The sequence below is a fragment of the Pristis pectinata genome, chromosome 3, assembly GCF_009764475.1.
Source record: "Pristis pectinata isolate sPriPec2 chromosome 3, sPriPec2.1.pri, whole genome shotgun sequence".
Lineage (NCBI taxonomy): Eukaryota > Metazoa > Chordata > Chondrichthyes > Rhinopristiformes > Pristidae > Pristis > Pristis pectinata.
In genome coordinates, this window is record NC_067407.1 from 70,843,379 (window position 1) to 70,863,917 (window position 20,539).

The following is a 20,539-nucleotide window of genomic DNA, read 5'->3' on the forward strand; positions in this document are numbered from 1 at the left end:
TAGGGAAGTGGGCTGTGGAGTGGCAAGTGATTTCAATACAGATACGTGTGAGATGATGCATTTTGGAAAGTCAAACCAGTGTAGGGCTTATAAATGAATGGTAGGGCACTAGGGAGTGTAATGGAATGGAGGGACCTAGGAGTACAAGTGCATATTTCGTTGTAAGTGATATCACAGGATAGACAGGGTGTTGAAAAAGACGTTTGGCACGCTGGCCTTCATCAGTCAGGGCACTGAGTATAGGAGTTGGGACATTATGTTGCAGTTGTATAAGTCATTGGTGAGGCGGCACTTGGAGTACTGTGTACAGTTTTGGTCACCATGTTATAGGAAAGATGTGGTTAAACTGGAAAGAATGCAGAAAAGATGTTGCCAGGACTAGAAGGCCTGAGTTATAGGGAGAGGTTGGCCAGGCTAGGTCTTTATTCCTTGGAACATAGAAGAATGAGGGACGGCCTTATAGAAATGTTTAAAATTATGAGAGACATAGATAAGGGGGACTGTAACATTCTTTTCCCCAGGGTAGGGGAGTCCAAAACAAGAGGGCATAGATTTAGTGTGAGAGGGGAGAGATTTAAAAGGGACCTGAGGGCAACTTTTCCACACAGAGGGTGGTGAGTATGTGGAATGAGCTGCCAGACGAAATGGTTGAGGCAGGTACAATGGTATCATTTAAAAAGCACTTGGATAGGTACATGGAGGGGTGGGGCTTAGAGGGATATGGGCTGAGCACAGGAGGTAGGGACTAGCTGGGTGGGCACCGTGGTCAGCATGGACTTGTTGGTCTGAAGGGCCTGTATTGCTCTATGACACAAAAAAATTTAGTGGACGTGGATAGTGAGGAAGGTTGTCAAAGGATACAGTAGGGTATAGGTCAGTTGAAAATTTAGGTGGAGAAATAGTAGATGAAGTTTAATCTGGACAATTGAGAGGTGACACATTTTGGGAGGTGAAATGCATGAGGAAAGTATACAGTAAATGGCAGGATCCTTGGGAGCATTTATGTATCTTAAGTTCATAGTTCCCTGAAAGTGCCAATACAAGTGTATCGCGTGGTAAAGAAGGCGTTCAGCATACTTGCTTCATCAGTTGGGGCACTGGGTATAAAAGATGGCAAGTCACATTGCAGCTGTATAAAACTTTGGTTAGGCCACATTTGGAATGTGTGCGGTTCTGGTCGCCACAATGTAGGAAGGATGTGGCAGCTTTGGACAGAGTGCAGTAGAGGTTCACAAGCATGTTATCTAGATTGGAGTGTATTAGCTATAAGGTAATGTTGGACAAACTTGGGTTGTTTTCTCTGGAGTGTCGGAGGCCAAGAGGCAACCTTATAGAAGTTTATAAAATTATGAGAGGCGTACATAGGGTAGGTGATCTTCTTCTCAGGGTGGAAATGTCAAATACTAGAGGGCAAAGGTTTAGGTGAGAAGGGGAAAGCTTAAAGGAGATGTATAAAGAAAACTTACCTCACACAGAGAGTGGTGGGTGCCTGGAATGTGCTGCTGGGGGAGGTGGTAGAAGCAGATATGATGGCAATGCTTAAGAGACATTTAGATAGACACATGAACGGACAGGAAATGGAGGGATATGGACCATGTGCAGACAGAAGGGATTAGTTAGATTGGCATCATGGTCAGCACAGACATGGTGGGCTGAGGGCCCATTACTGTACAGTTCTGTGGTGTGACTGGAGGAAGTTGGAGGTGTTCCAAAATGGATTTGAGTCCAGAATGGATTTGACACCATGTGCAAATTTGTAGTCATTGATGTGTAATTTGTTTTCAAGTCGTGGTTTTAGTGTTAATCTATAACTGGAAATCCAAGTATTCGCAGTGCATCTGTAAATTAGAAGTTGTCAAACTTTTCTCCTTTAGAGGGCTCTCCAGCACAAGCATTCCTCTGGCATGCCTAACTTCCTTTAAAATTGCTTGTGCGATAAGATTATTTCCTGTATCACACCGAAGAACTTAAAAAGTGTGGTGCCTTTTACTTCATTTGCTTCTGTAATTTTCTTCTGAAGGTCTAGACTCCAGATGGGATAAGATTACATTGGCACGCACAGACGTCTGAGTCCTCTGTGAGTGTGCTAAGGTCAATGGCTGTAAATTCTGCAGTAGGGGGCCTAAGAATGGAGCTTGTCCATCAACTTACTGGGCACGCTCCAGAAATGCGAAGAATAGCAATCTTGAGCAGGAGCTTGTGCTGACCTTCCATTCCTCCCAGGACCGGGTACATCTGATGCTAGCTGTAAATTTAGTTACTTTAATTTAAATCCATGTGGTGGAATTCAAGCTTGTGCTCCTGGATAAATGGTCCAGACCTTCATTCCTGCTTAGAAAGTTCTGTTTTGGAACATGTGATATAGTAATCTGCTGAACCAATGAGAAGCCAGAATAAATTTTTATTGGACAATATTATGTATATATGAACATAGTTAAAGCATTTCTTCTTGTGCTGTCCCTAACCATTTACTGAATATTTTGGAAGTGATGGAAGTTGATGCTTGGTAAAAACTGACACTTCCTTAGTCCTTCACTGCTGCAGGTTGAAGAGGCAACAGTGGTGTCCGAGGATGATTTACTTGAAGAACTGGCAATAACTCCCAACGCTCACCGTAACCTCTCTGCATGGAAAATAAGCATTCCATATGTAGACTTCTTCCTTGACAACAAAAAAGAGAAGGTTCCAGTCTTCTGTATTGATGTGGAACGGAATGACGAAGGGTCGGGTAAGATGGTTGCAGGTTGTTTTATCTTTCTCTCCCTCCCCATCTCCCTTTTCTTATTCTTGCTGGTGTACAATCTCACATGAGAACCGTTCATATGTTGCCCAAGTGATCATTCTTTATCTGTTATCCACAGAGTGTTTAGAAACTATAATAACACAGATAATGCTGTTGTTGTGATCTTTTGGCAGCTGAAATCCAGGTTTTATTCTCGTTTTCTGCCCCTCCCCAAGTGCTGACACTGAGGCCACACCAGGTCATCTGATCCACCCTCTGATTGCACTAGATTAATTGTCTCAGCTAAGGGAGTGGTGGTGTTACAGTTAAGTGGCTGGGCTATCATCCACAGGTCTGGACCATTTAGCCAGGAGTACAAGTTTAAATCACATGACAGGGATTAAAGTAATAAATCTGCAGTAAAAAGGAAAGGAACAAAAAAAACTGTTGGAGGAACTCCAGGTCGAGCAGCATCTGTGGAGGCACGATCTGAAACGCAACCACCCTTTGTCTCCACAGATGCTGCTCGACCCACTGATTTACTCCAACAGTTTGTTTTTTTTTTGCTCCAGATTCCAGCATCTGCAGTCTCTTGTGTCACTCAAGAAAAGAAACCTGGCCTAAGTGTGACTCCAGACCCATCAAAATATTGACTTTTAATTGCCTGTTCAGTTCATCGAAACAGAGAGCGAAATGCATCTTTTGTGTAAAGTGTTCTGGGGGCAGCCCACAAGGGTCACCGTGCTTTCGGCACCAACATGCCCACAACTTCCTAACCCATACGTCTTTGGAATGTGGGAGGAAACTGGAGCACTCGAGGGAAACCCACGCAGACACGGGGAGAACATACAAACTCCTTACAGACAGCGGCCGGAATTGAACCTGGGTCGCTGGCACTGTAAAGCGTTACACTAACCGCTACGCTACCATGCCTGCCAACCCAGTGATGTCTATGCCTCGTGAATAGAAAGAGCTAGGGTGATGCCGGGACCCGAGTGTTAGGGGTACAGACAGGTTTCTACTTCTCACCAAAACACAAGGTGATCAGGTGTATTACATACTGTATATTTTCTTGTACCTGTGATGGATTATTGTGAGATTTCTTTCATTTGCGTTTGATGAGGTTCCTCATGGAAGGCTCATTCAGAAAGTCAGGAGGCATGGGATCCAAGGAAACTTGGCTGTATGGATTCAGAATTGGCTCGCCCATAGAAGGCAGAGGGTAGTTGTAGATGGAGCATATTCTGCCTGGAGGTCGGTGACCAGTGGTGTTCCACAGGGATCTGTTCTGGGACCCTTGATCTTTTTGATTTTTATAAATAACTTGGATGAGGATGTGGAAGGGTGGGTTAGTAAGTTTGCAGATGACACAAGGGTTGGTGGTGCTGTGGATAGTGTAGAAGGTTGCTGTAGGTTACAACAGGACATTGATAGGATGCAGAGCTGGGCTGAGAAATGGCAGATGGAATTCAACCTGGAAAAGTGTGAAGAGATACACTTTGGAAGATCTAATCTGAAGGCAGAATACAAGGTTAATAGCAGGACTGTTAGCTGTGTGGAGGAACAGAGGGATCTTGGGGTCCATGTCCATAGATCCCTCAAGGTTGCCTCGTATATTGATAGAGTTGTTAAGAAGGTGTATGGTGTGTTCGTCTTCATTAGTTGGGGTATTGCGTTCAAGAGCCGCCAGGTAATGTTTGTAGCTCTATTAAATTCTGGTTAGACCACACCTGGAGTATTGTGTTGAGTTCTGGTCGCCTCATATAGGAAAGATGTAGAAGCTTTAGAGAAGGTGCAGAGGAGACTTTCCAGGATGCTGCCTGGATGGAACAGCATGTCTTATGAGGATAGGTTGAGTGAGCTAGGGTTTTTCTCTTTGGAGCGAAGGAGGATGAGAGGTGAATTGATAGAACTGTACAAGATGTTAAGAGGCATAGATGGAATGGACAGTCAGAGACTTTTTCCCAGGATGAAAATGGCTAACACAAGGGGGCATAATTTTAAGGTGATTGGAGGAAGGTATAGGGGGGATGTCAGAGGGAAGTTTTTTTTAAAGAGAGTGGTGGGTACGTTGAACGCACTGCCAGCAGAGGTGGTGGAGGCAGATGCATTAGGAACATTTAAGAAATAGCCCTCCATTTTTCTATCATTCATGTGCTATAATGTTCTCCCACTCCCTTTGCCAAACAAAGGAAATGCTAGCACTCGTGTAGCAGAGGAAACTGTGATTGCTGGGAATATTTCACCAGTTTTGACCTCAGTGTCAAATTCACCAGTGAAGAATTTAAATTGTGCTTCCCTTAGATATAGTTGAATGATGTAGTAGGTTGATCTGCAGCTCCCTGTACATCACTGAGTGCCTAGAATAAGTGACTCAGCTCCCCTTCTGTGTATGATTTTAATGGAGGTGGCTATTTTGCCATAGCATAATTTGATGTGTCAGTATAAAAACAGAGAATGCTGGAAACACTCAGCAGGTTAGGCAGCATCTGTGAAGAGAGTATAGGAGTTAAGATTTCAGGTCAATAACCTTTCATTGGAATGTTGACTGTCTCTGTGCAGATGCTGCCTAACCTGCTGAGTATTTTCATTGTTCTGCTTTTATGTAAGATTTGCAGCATCGAAGATATTTTGGATATTTTGCGGTAGTGGGAAATTAATATGATTCAGCTTGGTTGCAGAGGGATATTGATAGGATGCAGAGCTGGGCTGAGAAGTGGTGGATGGAGTTCAATCCAGAGAAGTGTGAGGTGGTACACTTTGGAAGGACAAACTCCAAGGCGGAGTACAAGGTTAATGGCAGGATTCTGGGTAGTGTGGAGGAGCAAGGGGATCTGGGGGTTCATATCCACAGATCACTGAAAGTTGCCTCACAGGTGGATAGGGTTGTTAAGAAAGCTTATGGGATAGAACCATAGAACTATAGAACACCACAGCACAGAAAGCAGGCCATTTGGCTCTTCTAGTCTGTGCCGAAATGTTATTTGGCTAGTCCCATTTACCTGCACCCAGTCCATAACCCTCCAGACCTCTCCCGTCCATGTATCTATCCAATTTATTTTAAAATTTTTAAAAAAATTTTATTTACAGTGTGTTAACAGGCCCTTCTGGCCCAATGAGTCCACGCCACCCGTTTTAAACTCCCAAATTAACCTACCCGTACATCTTTAGAATGTGGGAGGAAACCGGAGCACCCGGAGGAAACCCACGCAGACACGGGAGAACGTACAAACTCCTTACAGACAGCGACAGGAATCGAACCCCGATCGCAGTAATAGTGTTGCGCTAACCGCTACGCTACCGTGCCGCTCTTAAAACTCAAGAGTGAGCCTGCATTTACTACGTCAGATGGCAGCCCGTTGCACCACTCTGAGTGAAGAAGTTCCCCCTAAACCTTTCCCCTTTCACCCTAAAGCCATGTCCTCTCATACTTATCTCTCCTAATCTAGGTGGAAAGAGCCTACTTGCATTAACTCTGTCTATACCCCTCATAATTTTGTAAACCTCTATCAAATCTCCCCTCATTCTTCTGCACTCCAAGGAATAAAGTCCTAACCTGTTCAATCTTTCCCTGTAACTCAACTCCTGAAGACCCGGCAACATTCTAGTAAATCTCTTCTGTACTCTTTCAATCTTACAAATAATCTTCCTATAGTTAGGTGACCAGAACTGCACACAATACTCCAAATTTGGCCTCACCAATGTCTTATACAACCTCACCATAACATCCCAACTCCTATACTCAATACTTTAATTTATGAATGCCAGGATGCCGAAAGCCTTCTTTACAACCCTGTCTACCTGTGACGCCACTTTCAGGGAATTATGCATCTGAACTCCCAGATCCCTTTGTTCCTCTGTGCTCCTCAGTACCCTACCATTTACTGTGTATGTCCTACCTTGATTTGTCCTTGCAAAATGCAACACCTCACACTTGTCTGCATTAAATTCCATCTGCCATTTTCTGGCCCATTCTTCCAGTTGGTTCTGATCTCTCTGCAAGCTTTGAAAGCCTTCCTCGCTGTCCACTACACCTCTAATCTTAGTGTCATCAGCAAACTTGCTGATCCAATTTACCACATTATCATCTAGATCATTGATATAGACAACAATGGCCCCAGCAGAGATCCCTGAGGCACACCACTAGTCACAAGCCTCCAGTCTGAGAAACAATCATCCACTACCACTCTCGGTCTTCTCCCACACAGCCAATTTCGAATCCAGTTTACAATCTCTCCATGGATACCTAGTGTTTGAACCTTCTGAACTAACCTCCCATGTGGGACCTTGTCAAAGGCCTTACTAAAGTCCATGTAGACAATATCCGCAGCCTTTCCTTCATCTACTTTCTTGGTAACCTCCTTGAAAGACTCTACAAGATTCGTTAAACACAATCTACCACGCACAAAGACATGCTGACTATCCTTAATCAACCCTTGGTTGTCCAAATACTTGTATATTGGATCTCTCAGAACACCTTCCAATAATTTACCCACTACTGATGTCAGGCTCACTGGCCTGTAATTACCTGGTTTACTTTTAGATCCTTTTTTAAACAACAGAACAACATGAGCTACCCTCCAGTCCAACGGCATGTTAGCTTACCGGGGATGTTAGCTTTCATAAGTCATGGGATCGAGTTTAAGACCTGCGAGGTAATGATGCAGCTTTACAAAACTCTGGTTAGACCACAATTTGAGTACTGTGTCCAGTTCTGGTCGCCTCATTATAGGAAGGATGTGGAAGCGTTAGAAAGGGTGCAGAGGAGATTTACCAGGATGCTGCCTGGTTTCGAGAGTATGGATTATGAGGAGAGACTAAGGGAGCTAGAGCTTTACTCTTTGGAGAGAAGGAGGATGAGGGGAGACACGATAGAGGTGTACAAAATATTAAGACGAATAGATAGAGTGGACAACCAGTGCCTCTTTCTCAGGGCACCAATGCTCAATACAAGAGAGCATGGCTTTAAGGTAATGGGTGGTAAGTTCAAGGGAGATATCAGAGGGAGGTTTTTTCACCCAGAGGGTGGTTGGTGCATGGAATGCGCTGCCTGGGGTAGTGGTGGAGGCAGGTACTTTGGTCGAGTTCAAGAGATTGTTAGGTAAGCATATGGAGGAATTTAAAATGGGATATGTGGGACGAAAGGGTTAGATAGTCTTAGGCATGGTTTAAAGGTCGGCACAACATGGTGGGCCGAAGGGCCTGTATTGTGCTGTATTGTTCTATGGTTCTATGGTTTTATTATTGTATATTGTCACTTTTTAATGATGGCAAATTCAATATGATCATCAAAACAGCCTTACTACATTATAATGTGAAGCCAGTGAGAGTGACTCTTCTGGTTGGTTCACAGTAACAGGCTTTCAACTGTAAATAATAAAACCTTCTGCACAAATAAGAACTTATTACGATCAAAGAGGAACTGCAGAGGAGTCAGTTTGCTGACATTGTTGCAGTTCTTGTCGCCCATCTGAGAACTCAATCATTAATCAAATTTGGGGATCAACTGGGTTTGAGATAGAGCAGACGAGGGAGTGCTGAAGCTGTATATCTGTGATCCCCTTCACTCTACCTCTGTGGTGTTGTTTAATTATATTGACAAGAATTATTCCATTTGAATACATTTATTTTTGGATATTACCTCTCTCAGTTCTATTTTACTTTTCAGAGGGACGTGAAAGTGAACACTGCTCTGTTTACCGGAGATATTTTGAATTTTATGTACTGGAGTCGAAGCTTACAGAGTTTCACGGTAAAGTGTGCCTTGCTAATCCCTGTCTAATGATGTAATCTGAATCCTGGTCACATCTAGTTTTTGAGGTAGTGATTTTCATGTTTGGTAAAGTCTGCTGTATGATCTTGCAATCAGAGATAATGACAGCACATCCTGCAGGATAATTTGTTGAGAAATTTGCTATAATTGAAAGTTATCAGCAATAAGAGGGAAAGGTACTGTGGTAACTTTAAACATATTGCCTGGAGTTTAAACAAGGTTTGAATTTATTTTCTTTAGCGAGTTAAACTATGGTGGATAAATGACATTACATGGAAACAGCTTTAACAGTGATACCAGGTGTGATATTTGTTCTTTAGGGCGAGAATTTCAGCAGGGTGGATGGTGCTGTGAAGTTGGCCAGTGAGTGGGATGGGTATCACTCATACAAACACAACATGCACTCTTCCAATCAAGGGCCATAATGCTGACCGGCATTATTCTATATTTAGGAATGTAACCCCCAGATTCCACCCCTAGTCTCCCCTGGTTTCCTTATTGACCTTTGAACTTGTCCCAATCATCATGACGACAGGCTTCCAATCAGCTTCCCAATTCTACACCCCACTCCCCCCATTATCACCTGCCCTGCCCCGCCCCATCATCATCAACTCATTGAATTGTACAGCAGAGAAACAGGTCCTTTGCCCCACAATGTCGCCACATTTTCCTCTGGCATCCCTATCAACTCCCCTTCCCCCCTCAATGCCCCACCCAGCCTTATTCTTGTGCCTGCCACCCACCTACACTAGGGACCATTTACAGTAGCTAATTAACCTACCAATTGGCACGTCTTTGGGATATGGAAGGAAACTGGAGCACCAGAGGAAATCCGTATGGTCACAGGGAGAATGTGCAGATTGCACACAGACTGCAGCAGAGATCAGGATTGAACCCAGGTAGCTGGAGTTATGAGGCAGCAATTCTACTGGCTGCACCATTGTGCCACCTCATTCATCTTCCTGTTCATCTGCCTGGTATTTCCCCTTCCCCACCCCAGTGTGATCCTCCTGCAAACTGGTCCTGCAAAACCTTCACTTTATGAAATATTGGGGGACCTTGAATTTAAGGCATGTTCTACCTTGGGTTTCTGTACTGCAGAGCACAGCTTGTACCCAGAAGGAAGGGTTTCTTCCCTCTCTGACATTGATATGGGATGCTGATTTTCTTATAAAACCAACAGAAGCGGTGGGGTGGGGGGAGAAATCTCAAGGCAGTCACAGCTCCATGATGGCTGTGGAGGTTGCAGCTTGAGGTATGCCCCACCCCCCAGTGACCCATCCAGCATTGAGTGTGTCCTGTCTGACACCAGGGACAGCACGCTGGCACAGCTGGTAGTGCTGCTTCCCTACAGCTCCAGCCACCCAGGTTCAATCCTGGCTCCTTGTCTGTGTGGAGTTTTGCATGTTCTCCGTGACTGCATGGGTTACCTGTGGGAGCTCCAGTTTCATCCCATATTCCAGTGATATGCTATTAGGTTAATTGGTTAATGTCAATTATTCCTTAGTGTAGTTAAGTGGCCTAAGAATTTAAGGGGAGTTGATGAATTGGTTTATTATTGTCACATGTACCGAGATACAGTGGAAAAACTTGTCTTGCGTACCATTCCTACAGATCAATTCATTACACAGTGCATTGAGGTAGTACAAGGTAAAACAATAACAGAATGCAAAATAAAGTATAACAGCTACAGACAAAAGTGCAGTGCGGGTAGACAATAAGGTGCAAGGTCATAACAAGGTAGATTGTGAGGTCAAGATTGTCCGTTCAATAGTCTTATGTTACGGACTCGGTGAATGTCCCTTTAAGATAGAGTAGTAGTGTGTGTGTGTGTGGAGTGCTTACGTCAACAGAAGATAAAGGACATAATGACGTTGTTGAAGAGGTCAGTCGAAGTCAGTCAAAAGAGAGAGAGAGAGAGAGAGAGAGAAAAGGGAGAGAGACACCAGCCTGCTCGTTTCTCTATCGATGGATGAGAAACAGTAACTGTGTCTGTTACTACAATCCACGTATGGAAATTGGAAGTAATCCGGTGGAGTTCACTTTGTCGCTGACCTGTAGAAGGAAACAGGTATTTGTGTGTGGACGACCACGATTCGGATGCTTTTCGGGGTGAGGAAGTCACTACCGAGTAAACACTGAGGTGTTGTTTGTGTTCCATCGTGGAACATTTGGATTTCGTAATTACTCTCTCTATGTTCTCTACATCTACGTCTTATCTTCAGACAACAGTGGTTGTTTCAACAGCTCATGTTTCACCTTATGGCTTGCTGAACTGAACTTCAAGAACCATTCCTGAACTTGGAGTTTGGGACTTTGCCACACACACATGACGAGTTTAGTTTTGGGGTTAATGTTCAAGTTTAACCTTTTTACTTCTAACATACTAACATTTTTACTCTTATTTTTCTTAGTGATTAATAAAATAGTTTTTAACACTGAATCATGACTCAGTGTGTTTCTTTTGTTGCTGGTTCGTGACACTTATAACTGTTCAGTAGTTATATAACAGCAGGACAGAAGCTGTCCTTGAGCCTGGTGGTACATGCTTTCAGGCTTTTGTATCTTCTACCCGATGGGAGAAAGGAGAAGAGAGAACGTCCAAGATGGGTGGGGTCCAGCAGGCCAGGGACCACTGTGCTGCTCCACATAGGTGGGCTGTGCATTGTTGCTCAGTGTGCATTGCCTTTTACTACGTGTTCACTGCCTCTTGGCATGGTGTAGGCTAATGTGCACATGAGCATTATTCTGCTCCTCAGCGTGCTCAAGTCTTCAGCATTAATGAGCAATGGGTTGCTCCTTCGCACATTGGGGGCTGCCCGATATTTGAGTGCCAAATTGCTCATTTGCTTAGTAAAGCCTACTGTCCAAAAGGACAGTAACTGTTGTTGTGCCTTCTCTTGTGGTGGATTTTGGTTAGAACTGAACATAAGAAATGTGTGATGGGATACGAAAGAAATTGTTCCTGGCACCTCTGAGATATTAGTAAACTTTTAAGATTTTCAACATAGTATCTGAACTGAGGTTGTTTGAAAGATTAAAATATAGTAATTTTAATTTTTAGTAGTTTAGCAATTGAGTCAATGAATCAGATTTTAATTGGAAATGTAGAACTGAGTAATTTTTGTTTCACGTGCGTTTACTTAAGGGAACTTTGGGAATACAATCAAACAATATTTTAGTTGTATAATTCTATCTGAAGAAAGCAAGTTCTGGAAAGCAATGCTAACTCTAATTAGTTATAGTGCTTGCATAATTTTATTTCATAAGTATAGCCAGTTAGTAGATATTAGGCACTAAATATTGACTCAACTGAACCTTTATAGATGCAACCTGATTAGATCTTCAATAAGCCGGGAGCAGACAATATTTAGGGAGGAATTTGAGATTTTTAAACTGATTACGTTGTTTCCAAACAGTACCTGGTTGAAGAAAGTTGGATGTGCTTAGAGATATCTCTGATGATCAGATTCATTTCTAATGTGCAAGTTTTTGCATTTTTGCTAACATTTTGGGTTGAAAGTTATAAACATGCATCGGTGTCCGGGACTCATATCTGGTTTGTGTGTTTTTAGGATCTTTCCCAGATGCGCAGCTTCCTTCAAAGAGACTCATTGGCCCCAAGAACTATGAATTCTTGAAATCCAAGCGAGAGGAGTTTCAAGAGTATCTGCAGGTACATCTCGCATAACCTGTGTGTGTATTATGGGCTTTATTATCTATTTATTAATTCATTTTATTTATTTATAATTATAATAATGCCTGAGTGTGATGGTCAGTTCAGTTGTAGATTATTTTTATCTGATGTCTCTTTTTTCCTTCAATTTTTGTTCCTTTCCACCTCCACTGAATGATTTCAGTCCCACACAACTGTCTGTATTGGCTCCTCCGATAACCCACAAATAGTTAATTCTTTAAAATGAATTGAGGGTATTGAAGCTGATTGAAGTGTTCCTGTTGCCATTTGGTTGATATCAGCAAACTAAGCACAGACCAGGGCTTGAACATTTGAATACTCTTAAAATCTGATTTGATGCGAATAGCAATTTCATCCATCTTATCTCATCCACCAAGAAATAAAGAAAACATTGCAGCTCATAATTGACTGAAAAAAGACTCAACTTTTTATTGTGACCTGGAAGTCCAGGCCAAGTGTTGATCACTGGTTAACTGAAATTCTTCCTCACATCTGAGTTAGGCTGTTTGTTTTATCAGTGGCAATTTGTGCCTCATCATTCTTCTTTTCATTATTTACTTAGGATTGCCTTTCTCCAAGGTTCAGGAGTCCAGTTTACCCAGAAATGTTCTCATCTTAATTCTCAGGGGTTCCTGGACTTCCTCCAGTGAATATTTTCTTTGTGTTTAGATTACCAATAATGGTCAAAGTACTGTAAACCAGGACAATCCGCTCTTTCAGCTTGACATCTTCTACCTTTAGTAAAACAGTTCATGATTTTGTTGATTTCAGCTTGATGTTGATTTAATATGCAATAGCCAGTCTATTATGTAAATATCTTACAATCCATAACTCCCTTTGTTGGTCCTTGGCTATTTCCTCTTACAACTTCCCTGACTCAACTTATCAATTCAACCAAGTACCCCATCCAAATCACAAATGGTGGTGACTCTGCACCAAGCCCTGTATACAGCTTGGCCTGTACACAGCCAGGACACTTGGCTGGTGTGTGCAGAGCCTGTGTGGAGCCAAACATGCAAGCTGCAGTAATGTACGAATCAAAGTGACAATGCAGTTAATTTTCCTTGATTGTGACCATGACTATGACCAAAAAGCAACACTAAATGAAAACCAAAAAACCATAGATGAAAACATCAGAACATAAAAGACTGCAGATGCTGGAATCTGGAATAACAAACAATCTGCTGGAGAAACTCAGCAGGTTGAGCAGCATCTGTGGGGGGGGGGGAGGGAGCGGGGAAGGAATCGTTGACATTTCAGGTCGAAACTCTGCATCAGGATTTTGGACCTGAAACATTGACAATTCCTTTCCTCCCGCAGATTCTACTCCATCCACTGAGTTCCAAAAAACAACAGCTGCTGGAAATCTGAATCAAGACCAGGAAATGCTGGAGATATTCAGCAGGTCAGGCAGATCTGTGGACAGATGAACAGTGTTAACATTTCAGGTTGAAAATCCATTGTCAGAGGGAAGACTATTTTTGATGTTCTTCTGACATGTACATAGGAGGAATGCTTTCCTTGTGTAATGGAACAGAGGGACCTAGCAAACCTAGGGAATAAGTGCATAATTCATTGAAAGCAGCATCACAGGCAGACGGTGGTGAAAAGGGCATTTAGCACACTGGCCTTCATCAGAACGTTGAGTATTGGAGTTGGTGCACTATGCTGCAGTTTCCAGTTACAAACTGGAAAGAGTGCAGAAAAGATTTGCGAGGATGTTGCGACTAGAGGGCCTGACTTATAGGGGAGGTTGGCCAGGCTGGGTCTTTATTCCTTAGAATGCAGTAGAATGAGGGGTGACCTTATAGAAGTGTTTAAAATTATGAGAGGCATAGATACGGTGGACGGTAACAGTCTTTTCCCTAGGGTACGGGAGTCCAAAACTAGGGGGCATAGACTTAAAGTGAGAGGGGAAAGATTTAAAAGGAACCCAAGAGGCAACTTTTTCACCCAGAGGGTGGTGAGTATATGGAATGAGCTGCCAGAGGAAGTGGTTGAGGTAGTTACAATAGTATCATTTCAGAAGCACTTGGATAGGTACGTGCAGGGGTGGGTCTTAGAGGGATATGGGCCGAATGCAGGAAATTGGGACTAGCTGAGTGGGCACCATGGTTGTTGTAGACTGGTTGGGCCGAAAGGCTTGTATCCGTGCTGTATTGCTCCATGACTGCTGTAAACTGAGAGATGATTCACAAAGTCAAGGCTAGACTTGTAGAAAATTGAAAACCTCAAGGGAAGAGCCTGTATTCAATACATCTTTTAGTCCATGGTGGGACGTCAAAGGGTAATACAGCACGGATACAGGCCCTTCGGCCCAACAAGTCCATGCCGACCATGGTGCCCACCCACCTAGTCCCACTTTCCTGTTTGCCCCATATCCCTCTAAACCCTGCCCCTGCACGTACCTATCCAAGTGCTGCTTAAATTATATTATTGTACCTGCCTAAACCACTTCCTCTGGCAGCTCATTCCATATACTCACCACCCTCTGCGTGGAAAAAGTTGCTCCTCAGGTCCCTTTTAACTCTTTCCCCTCTTACCCTGAATCTATACCCCCTAGTTTTGGACTCCTGTACCCTGGGGAAAAGGCTGTTACCATCCACCTTGTCTATGCCCCTCATGACTTTATAAAACTCTGTAAGATCACCCCTCATTCTCTTACGCTTCGAGGAATAAAGACTTAGCCTGGCCAACCTCTCCCTATAACTCAGTCCCTCTAGTCCTGGCAATATCCTTCTAAATCTTTTCTGCACGTTTCCTGGTATAACCACATCTTTTCTATAACAGGGTGACCAAAACTGTACACAGTACTCCAAGTGTGACCTCACCAATGACTTACACAACTGCAACATAAAGTCCCAGCTCCTATACGCAATGCCCTGACTGATGAGGGTCAGTGTGCCAAATGCCTTTTTCACCACCCTGTCTATCTGTGATGGCGCTTTCAAAGAACTATGCACTTTTACTCCTCAGTCCCTCTGTTCCATTACACTCCCTAATCCCCTACCATTCATAGTGTAAGCCCTACACTGGTTTGACTTTCCAAAATGCATCACCTCACACATATCTATTGTAGCGCTTAGTGTAACACTATTACAGCGCCAGCAACCTGTGTTCAATTCTGGCCGCTGTTTGTAAGGAGTTTGTATGTTCTCCCTGCGTTTGCGTGGGTTTCCTCCGGGTGCTCTAGTTTCCTCCCACATTCCAAAGATGTACGGATTAGGTAGTTGTGGGCATACTATGTTGGCGCTGGAAGCATGGCCACACTTGTGGGCTCCCCCCAGAACATTCTACGCAAAGATGCATTTCACTATGTGTTTTGATGTACATGTGACTACTAAAGAAATCTTAAATCCATTTGCCACTCCTCGGTCCACTTCCCTATCTGATCAAGGGCCCCCTGTAATCTACGATTACCTTCTTCAATATCAACAACAACCTCCTAATTTTGTGTCATCTACAAACTTACTGATCAAGCCTTGTGCATTCGCATCCAAATCATTTATATAAATAATGAATGACAAGGGTCCCGATATTGACCCCTGCAGCACACCACTAGTCACCGGTCTCCATTCCGAGATACAATCTTCAACCACCACCCTCTGCTTCCTACCTTCAAGCCAAATTTGAATTCATCTCGCTATCTCTCCCTGGATTCCATGGGACCCAACCTTTCAGTCCAGTCTCCCATGTGGGACCTTGTCCAAGGTCTTGCTAAAGTCCAAATAGACAGCATCCACTGCCCTACCCTCATTTACCTTTTTGGTTACCTCTTCAAAAAGCTCTAAAAGGTTCATCAAGCAGCACTTTCCATGCCCAAAGCTATGTTGACTCCTTATCAGACTCTGTCTGTTCAAATACTCGTAAATCCTGTCTTTCAGAATTCCGTCCAGTAACTTCCTCACTATTGACGTCAGGCTGATCAGCCTATAGTTCCCTGTCTGTCCTGCTACCTTTCTTAAATAACATAACAACATTAGCCACCTTCATCAATGGCAAACGATGAAGCAAAAATCTCTGCAAGTGCCTCCACAATTTCTCCTGCAGCCTCCAACAAAGTCCGAGGATGCACTCAGTTAGGCCCTGGGGATTTATCCACCTTAGTGTGCTGTAAGGCTGCAAATACCTCCTCACTGGTAATATGAATGTTCTCCAAAATATCTCCACTAGTTTCCCTTTTCTCTTGAGGAACCATGATTTTCTCCTTGGTAAACACCGAGGAGAAATATTTGTTAAAAATCCCACCCGTCTCCTGTGGCTTGAATCAGAAGCAGCCCTGCTGGTCTCTAAGGGGATCTACTCTTTCTCTGGTCACCCTTTTAATATAGCTATAGAACCTCTTGGGATTTTCCTTAACCATACCTGCCAGATCCATCTCAGACCCTCTCTTTGCCCTCCTGATTTCCTCCTTAAGAGTATTATTAATCTTTTTATAGTCATCAAAGGGATTCACTCTTCCCCGACCTCCTAAACACAATGTATGCTTCCTTCTTTTTCTTGATCAGAGCCTCAATATCCCTTGTCAGCTAAGATTCCCTAAAATTTCCAGGTTTACCCTTCACTTTAACAGGAACATGCTGCTCCTGGACCCTTGATATCATGCCCTTAAAAACCTCCTACTTGCCATTCGTTCCTTTCCTTTCAAACAGGTTCACCCAGTCGACCTATGCTGCATCCTGCCTAATTCCCCTAAAATTAGCCCAGCTCCAGTTTAGGACCCTAACCTGTGGACCTGTCCTATCCTTTACCATCATTGTCTTAAAGCTAATAGAATGATGGTCACTAGAGCCAAAGTGCTTCCCTGACTGCCACTTCCATTACTTCCCCTACCTTGTTCCCCAAGAAAAGGACCAGTATTGCACCCTCCCAAGAAGGGCCCTCTATATATTGATGCAGGTAACTTTCCTGGACACATTTCACAAATTCCACCCTGTCCTGGCCCTTAACACTCTGGTTAGTCCAGTCAATACCAGGGAAATTAAAATCTCTCACTAATACAACCCTATTAATCTTACAACTATGAGCAATTTCTCCACACACCTCCTCAAGTTCCTGCTGACTATTGGAGGGTCTATAACACAGCTCCACTAGGGTGACCCTCCCCTTCTTGTTTCTAAGTTCTACCCATATGGCCTCACTGGATGATCCCCCAAGAATGTCATCTCTAAGTATTGCTGTTATGGCCTGCCTTATCAAGAAGGCAACACCCCCTCCTTGCTTACCTATACCTCTATCATGCCTGTAGCAGCTGTATCCTGGAATATCGAGCTGCCAGAACTGCCCTTCTCTCAGCCATGTTTCCAGTCCTCAGAGCCAATCCACGCTCTGAGTTTGTCTGCCTTATTTGGTTAAACCTTGTTAAATATCCCTTTCTAAAGTTGTCTAGCATTTATCTCAGAAGGCAGTAGGTGATTTGGTATTGGAATTGGTATTGGTTTATTATTGTCACTTGTACCGAGGTACAGTGAAAAGCTTGTCTTACAAACCGATCGTACTGGTCAATTCATTACACAGTGCAGTTACATTGAGTTAGTATGGAGTGCATTGATGTAGTACAGGTAAAAAACAGTAATAGTATAAAGTGTCACAGCTACAGAGAAAGTGCAGTGCAATAAGGTGCAAGGTCACAACAAGGTAGATGGTGAGGTCATAGTCCATCTCATTGTATAAGGGAACTGTTCAATAGTCTTATCACAATGGGGTAGAAGCTGTCCTTAAGCCTGGTGGTAGGTGCCCTCAGGCTCCTGTATCTTCTACCAGATGGAAGAGGAGAGAAGAGAGAATGTCTCGGGTGGGTGGGGTCTTTGATTATGCTGGCTGCTACACCAAGACAACGAGAGGTAAAGTCAGAGTCCAAGGAGGGGAGGCTGGTGTCCGTGATGCGCTGGGCTGTGTCCACAACTCTTTGCAGCTTCTTGCAGTCTTGGGCAGAGCAGTTGCCATACCAAGCTGTGATACATCCAGATAGGATGCTTTCTATGGTGCATCTGTAAAAGTTGGTGAGAGTCAAAGAGGACAAACCAAATGTCTTTAGCCTCCTGAGGAAGTAGAGGCGCTGGTGAGCTTTCTTGGCCATGGCATCTACGTGATTTGACCAGGACAGGTTGTTGGTGATGTTCGCTCCCAGGAACTTGAAGCTGTCAACCCTTTCGACCTCAGCACCATTGATGTAGACAGGTGCATGTACACTGCCCCCTTTCCTGAAGTCAATGACCAGCTCTTTAGTTTTGTTGACATTGAGGGAAAGGTTGTTGTCATGACACCATTCCACTAAGCTCTCTATCTCCTTCCTGTACTCTGACTCATCGCTGTTTGAGATACAGGCTACAACGGTGGTATCACCTGCAAACTTGTAGATGGAGTTAGAGCAGAATCTGGCCACACAGTTGTGAGTGTATAGGAAGTAGAGTAGAGGGCTGAGGACGCAGCCTTGTGGGGCACCAGTGTTGAGAATAACCGTGCCGGAGGTATTGCTGCTTATCCTCACTGATTGCGGTCTGTTTGTTAGAAAGTCAAGGATCCAGTTACAGAGGGAGGTGTTGAGCCCTAGGTCTCGGAGTTTGGTGACAAGCTTGCTTGGAATTATATTGAAGACAGAGCTGTAGTCAATAAACAATAGTCTAACGTAGGTGTCTTTACTGTCCAGATGCTCCAGTGCTGAGTGTAGGGTGTCACGAACCAGCAACAAAAGAAACACACTGAGCATGATTCAGTGTTAAAAACTATTTTATTAATCACTACTTATGACCATACGTAAAATAAAAGTAAAAATGTTAGTATGTTAGAATTCAAAAATGTTAAACCTTGAACGTTAACCCCAAAACTAAACTCTTCGTGTGTGTGTGTGTGTGTGTGTGTGACAAAGTCCCGAACTCCAAGTTCAGGAATGGTTCTTAAAGTTCAGTTCCGCAAGCTATAAGGTGAAACATGAGCAAAGGCTTCTTCAACAACCACTGTTGTCTGAAGATAAGACGTAGATGTAGAGAACATAGGGAGAGTAATTACGAAATCCAAATGTTCCACGATGGAACACAAACAACACCTCAGTGTTTACTCGGTAGTGACTTCCTCACCCCGAAAAGCATCCGAATCGTGGTCGTCCACACACGAATACCTGTTTCCTTCTACAGGTCAGCAACAAAGTGAACTCCACCGGATTACTTCCAACTTCCATACATGGATTTCAGTGGCAGACACAGTTATTGTTTCTCATCCATCGAAAGAGAAAACTAGTAGGCTGGTGTCTCTCTCCCTTCTCTCTCTCTTCTTCTGACTTCTTCAACAACATCATTACATCCTTTATCTTCTATTGACGTAAGCACGCCACACACACACACACACACACACACACACACACACACACACTCTCTCTCTGTCTCTCTCTGTCTCTCTCTGTCTCTCTCTGTCTCTCTCTGTCTCTCTCTGTCTCTCTCTGTCTCTCTCTGTCTCTCTCTGTCTCTCTCTCTGTCTCTCTCTCTCTCTCTGTCTATCTAAAAGGAACATTCACTGAGTCCATAACAAGGGCCAGGGAGATGGCATCCGCTGTAGACCTGTTTTGCCGATAGGCAAATTGCAATGGGTCCAGGTTGTCTGGTAGGCTGGAGTTGATGCATGCCATGACTAACCTCTCAAAGCACTTCATGATGGTGGATGTCAGAGCCACTGGTCGGTAGTCATTGAGGCATGTTATCTTGCTTTTCTTTGGTACCGGGTCTTCTTAAAACAGGTGGGAATCTGAGATTGAAGCAGGGAGAGGTTGAATATGTCCGCAAATACTTCTGCCAGCTGATCAGCACAAGATCTGAGCATGCTTTCCTTGTGTTCACTCTCCAGAAGACTGATCTTGCATCCTCCACTGTGATCACAGGTTCAGCTGCGTTGGTGGCTGTCAGGGTGGATGGTGACAATCCACTTCCCTTTTGTTCAAAACGCACATAGAATGTGTTAAGTTCATCAGGAAGGGATGCGCTGTTGTTAACTATGCAGCCTGACTTTGTCTTGTAGCCTGTTATGGCATGTAAGCCCTGCCATAACTGGCGGCTGGTCAGGGACTCTATTTTGAGTTGGTATTGCCTCTTGGCATCCTTGATAGCTTTTCGAAGGTCATACCTCGATTTCTTGTACAGATCAGGATCACCAGATTAGTGTGCAGCATTTTGTGTGCAGATTTTATACCTCAGTGGATACTGATGGCCTTTGCATGTTTCATGAGACTTGGTTTTACACATGACAGCCTAAAAATTGCAACTGTCTGCTGAGATGCGTTCACAGTTTAACAAACTGACCCATCAAAGTAATTTTGCATCTTAATTAGCTTTCAATCACAAGGCACTTTTAAAGAAGC

General features: G+C 43.7%; 1 protein-coding gene across 1 annotated transcript in view; it reads left to right on the forward strand.

Annotated features, from left to right (window-relative positions):
• Positions 1-20,539, forward strand: part of snx14 (sorting nexin 14) — a 126,449-nt gene that overhangs the window by 65,936 nt on the left and 39,974 nt on the right. The window contains 3 exon segments of the mRNA XM_052012425.1: positions 2,545-2,728; positions 8,391-8,474; positions 12,071-12,171. Of these exon segments, the coding sequence (XP_051868385.1) occupies positions 2,545-2,728; positions 8,391-8,474; positions 12,071-12,171 (369 nt within the window).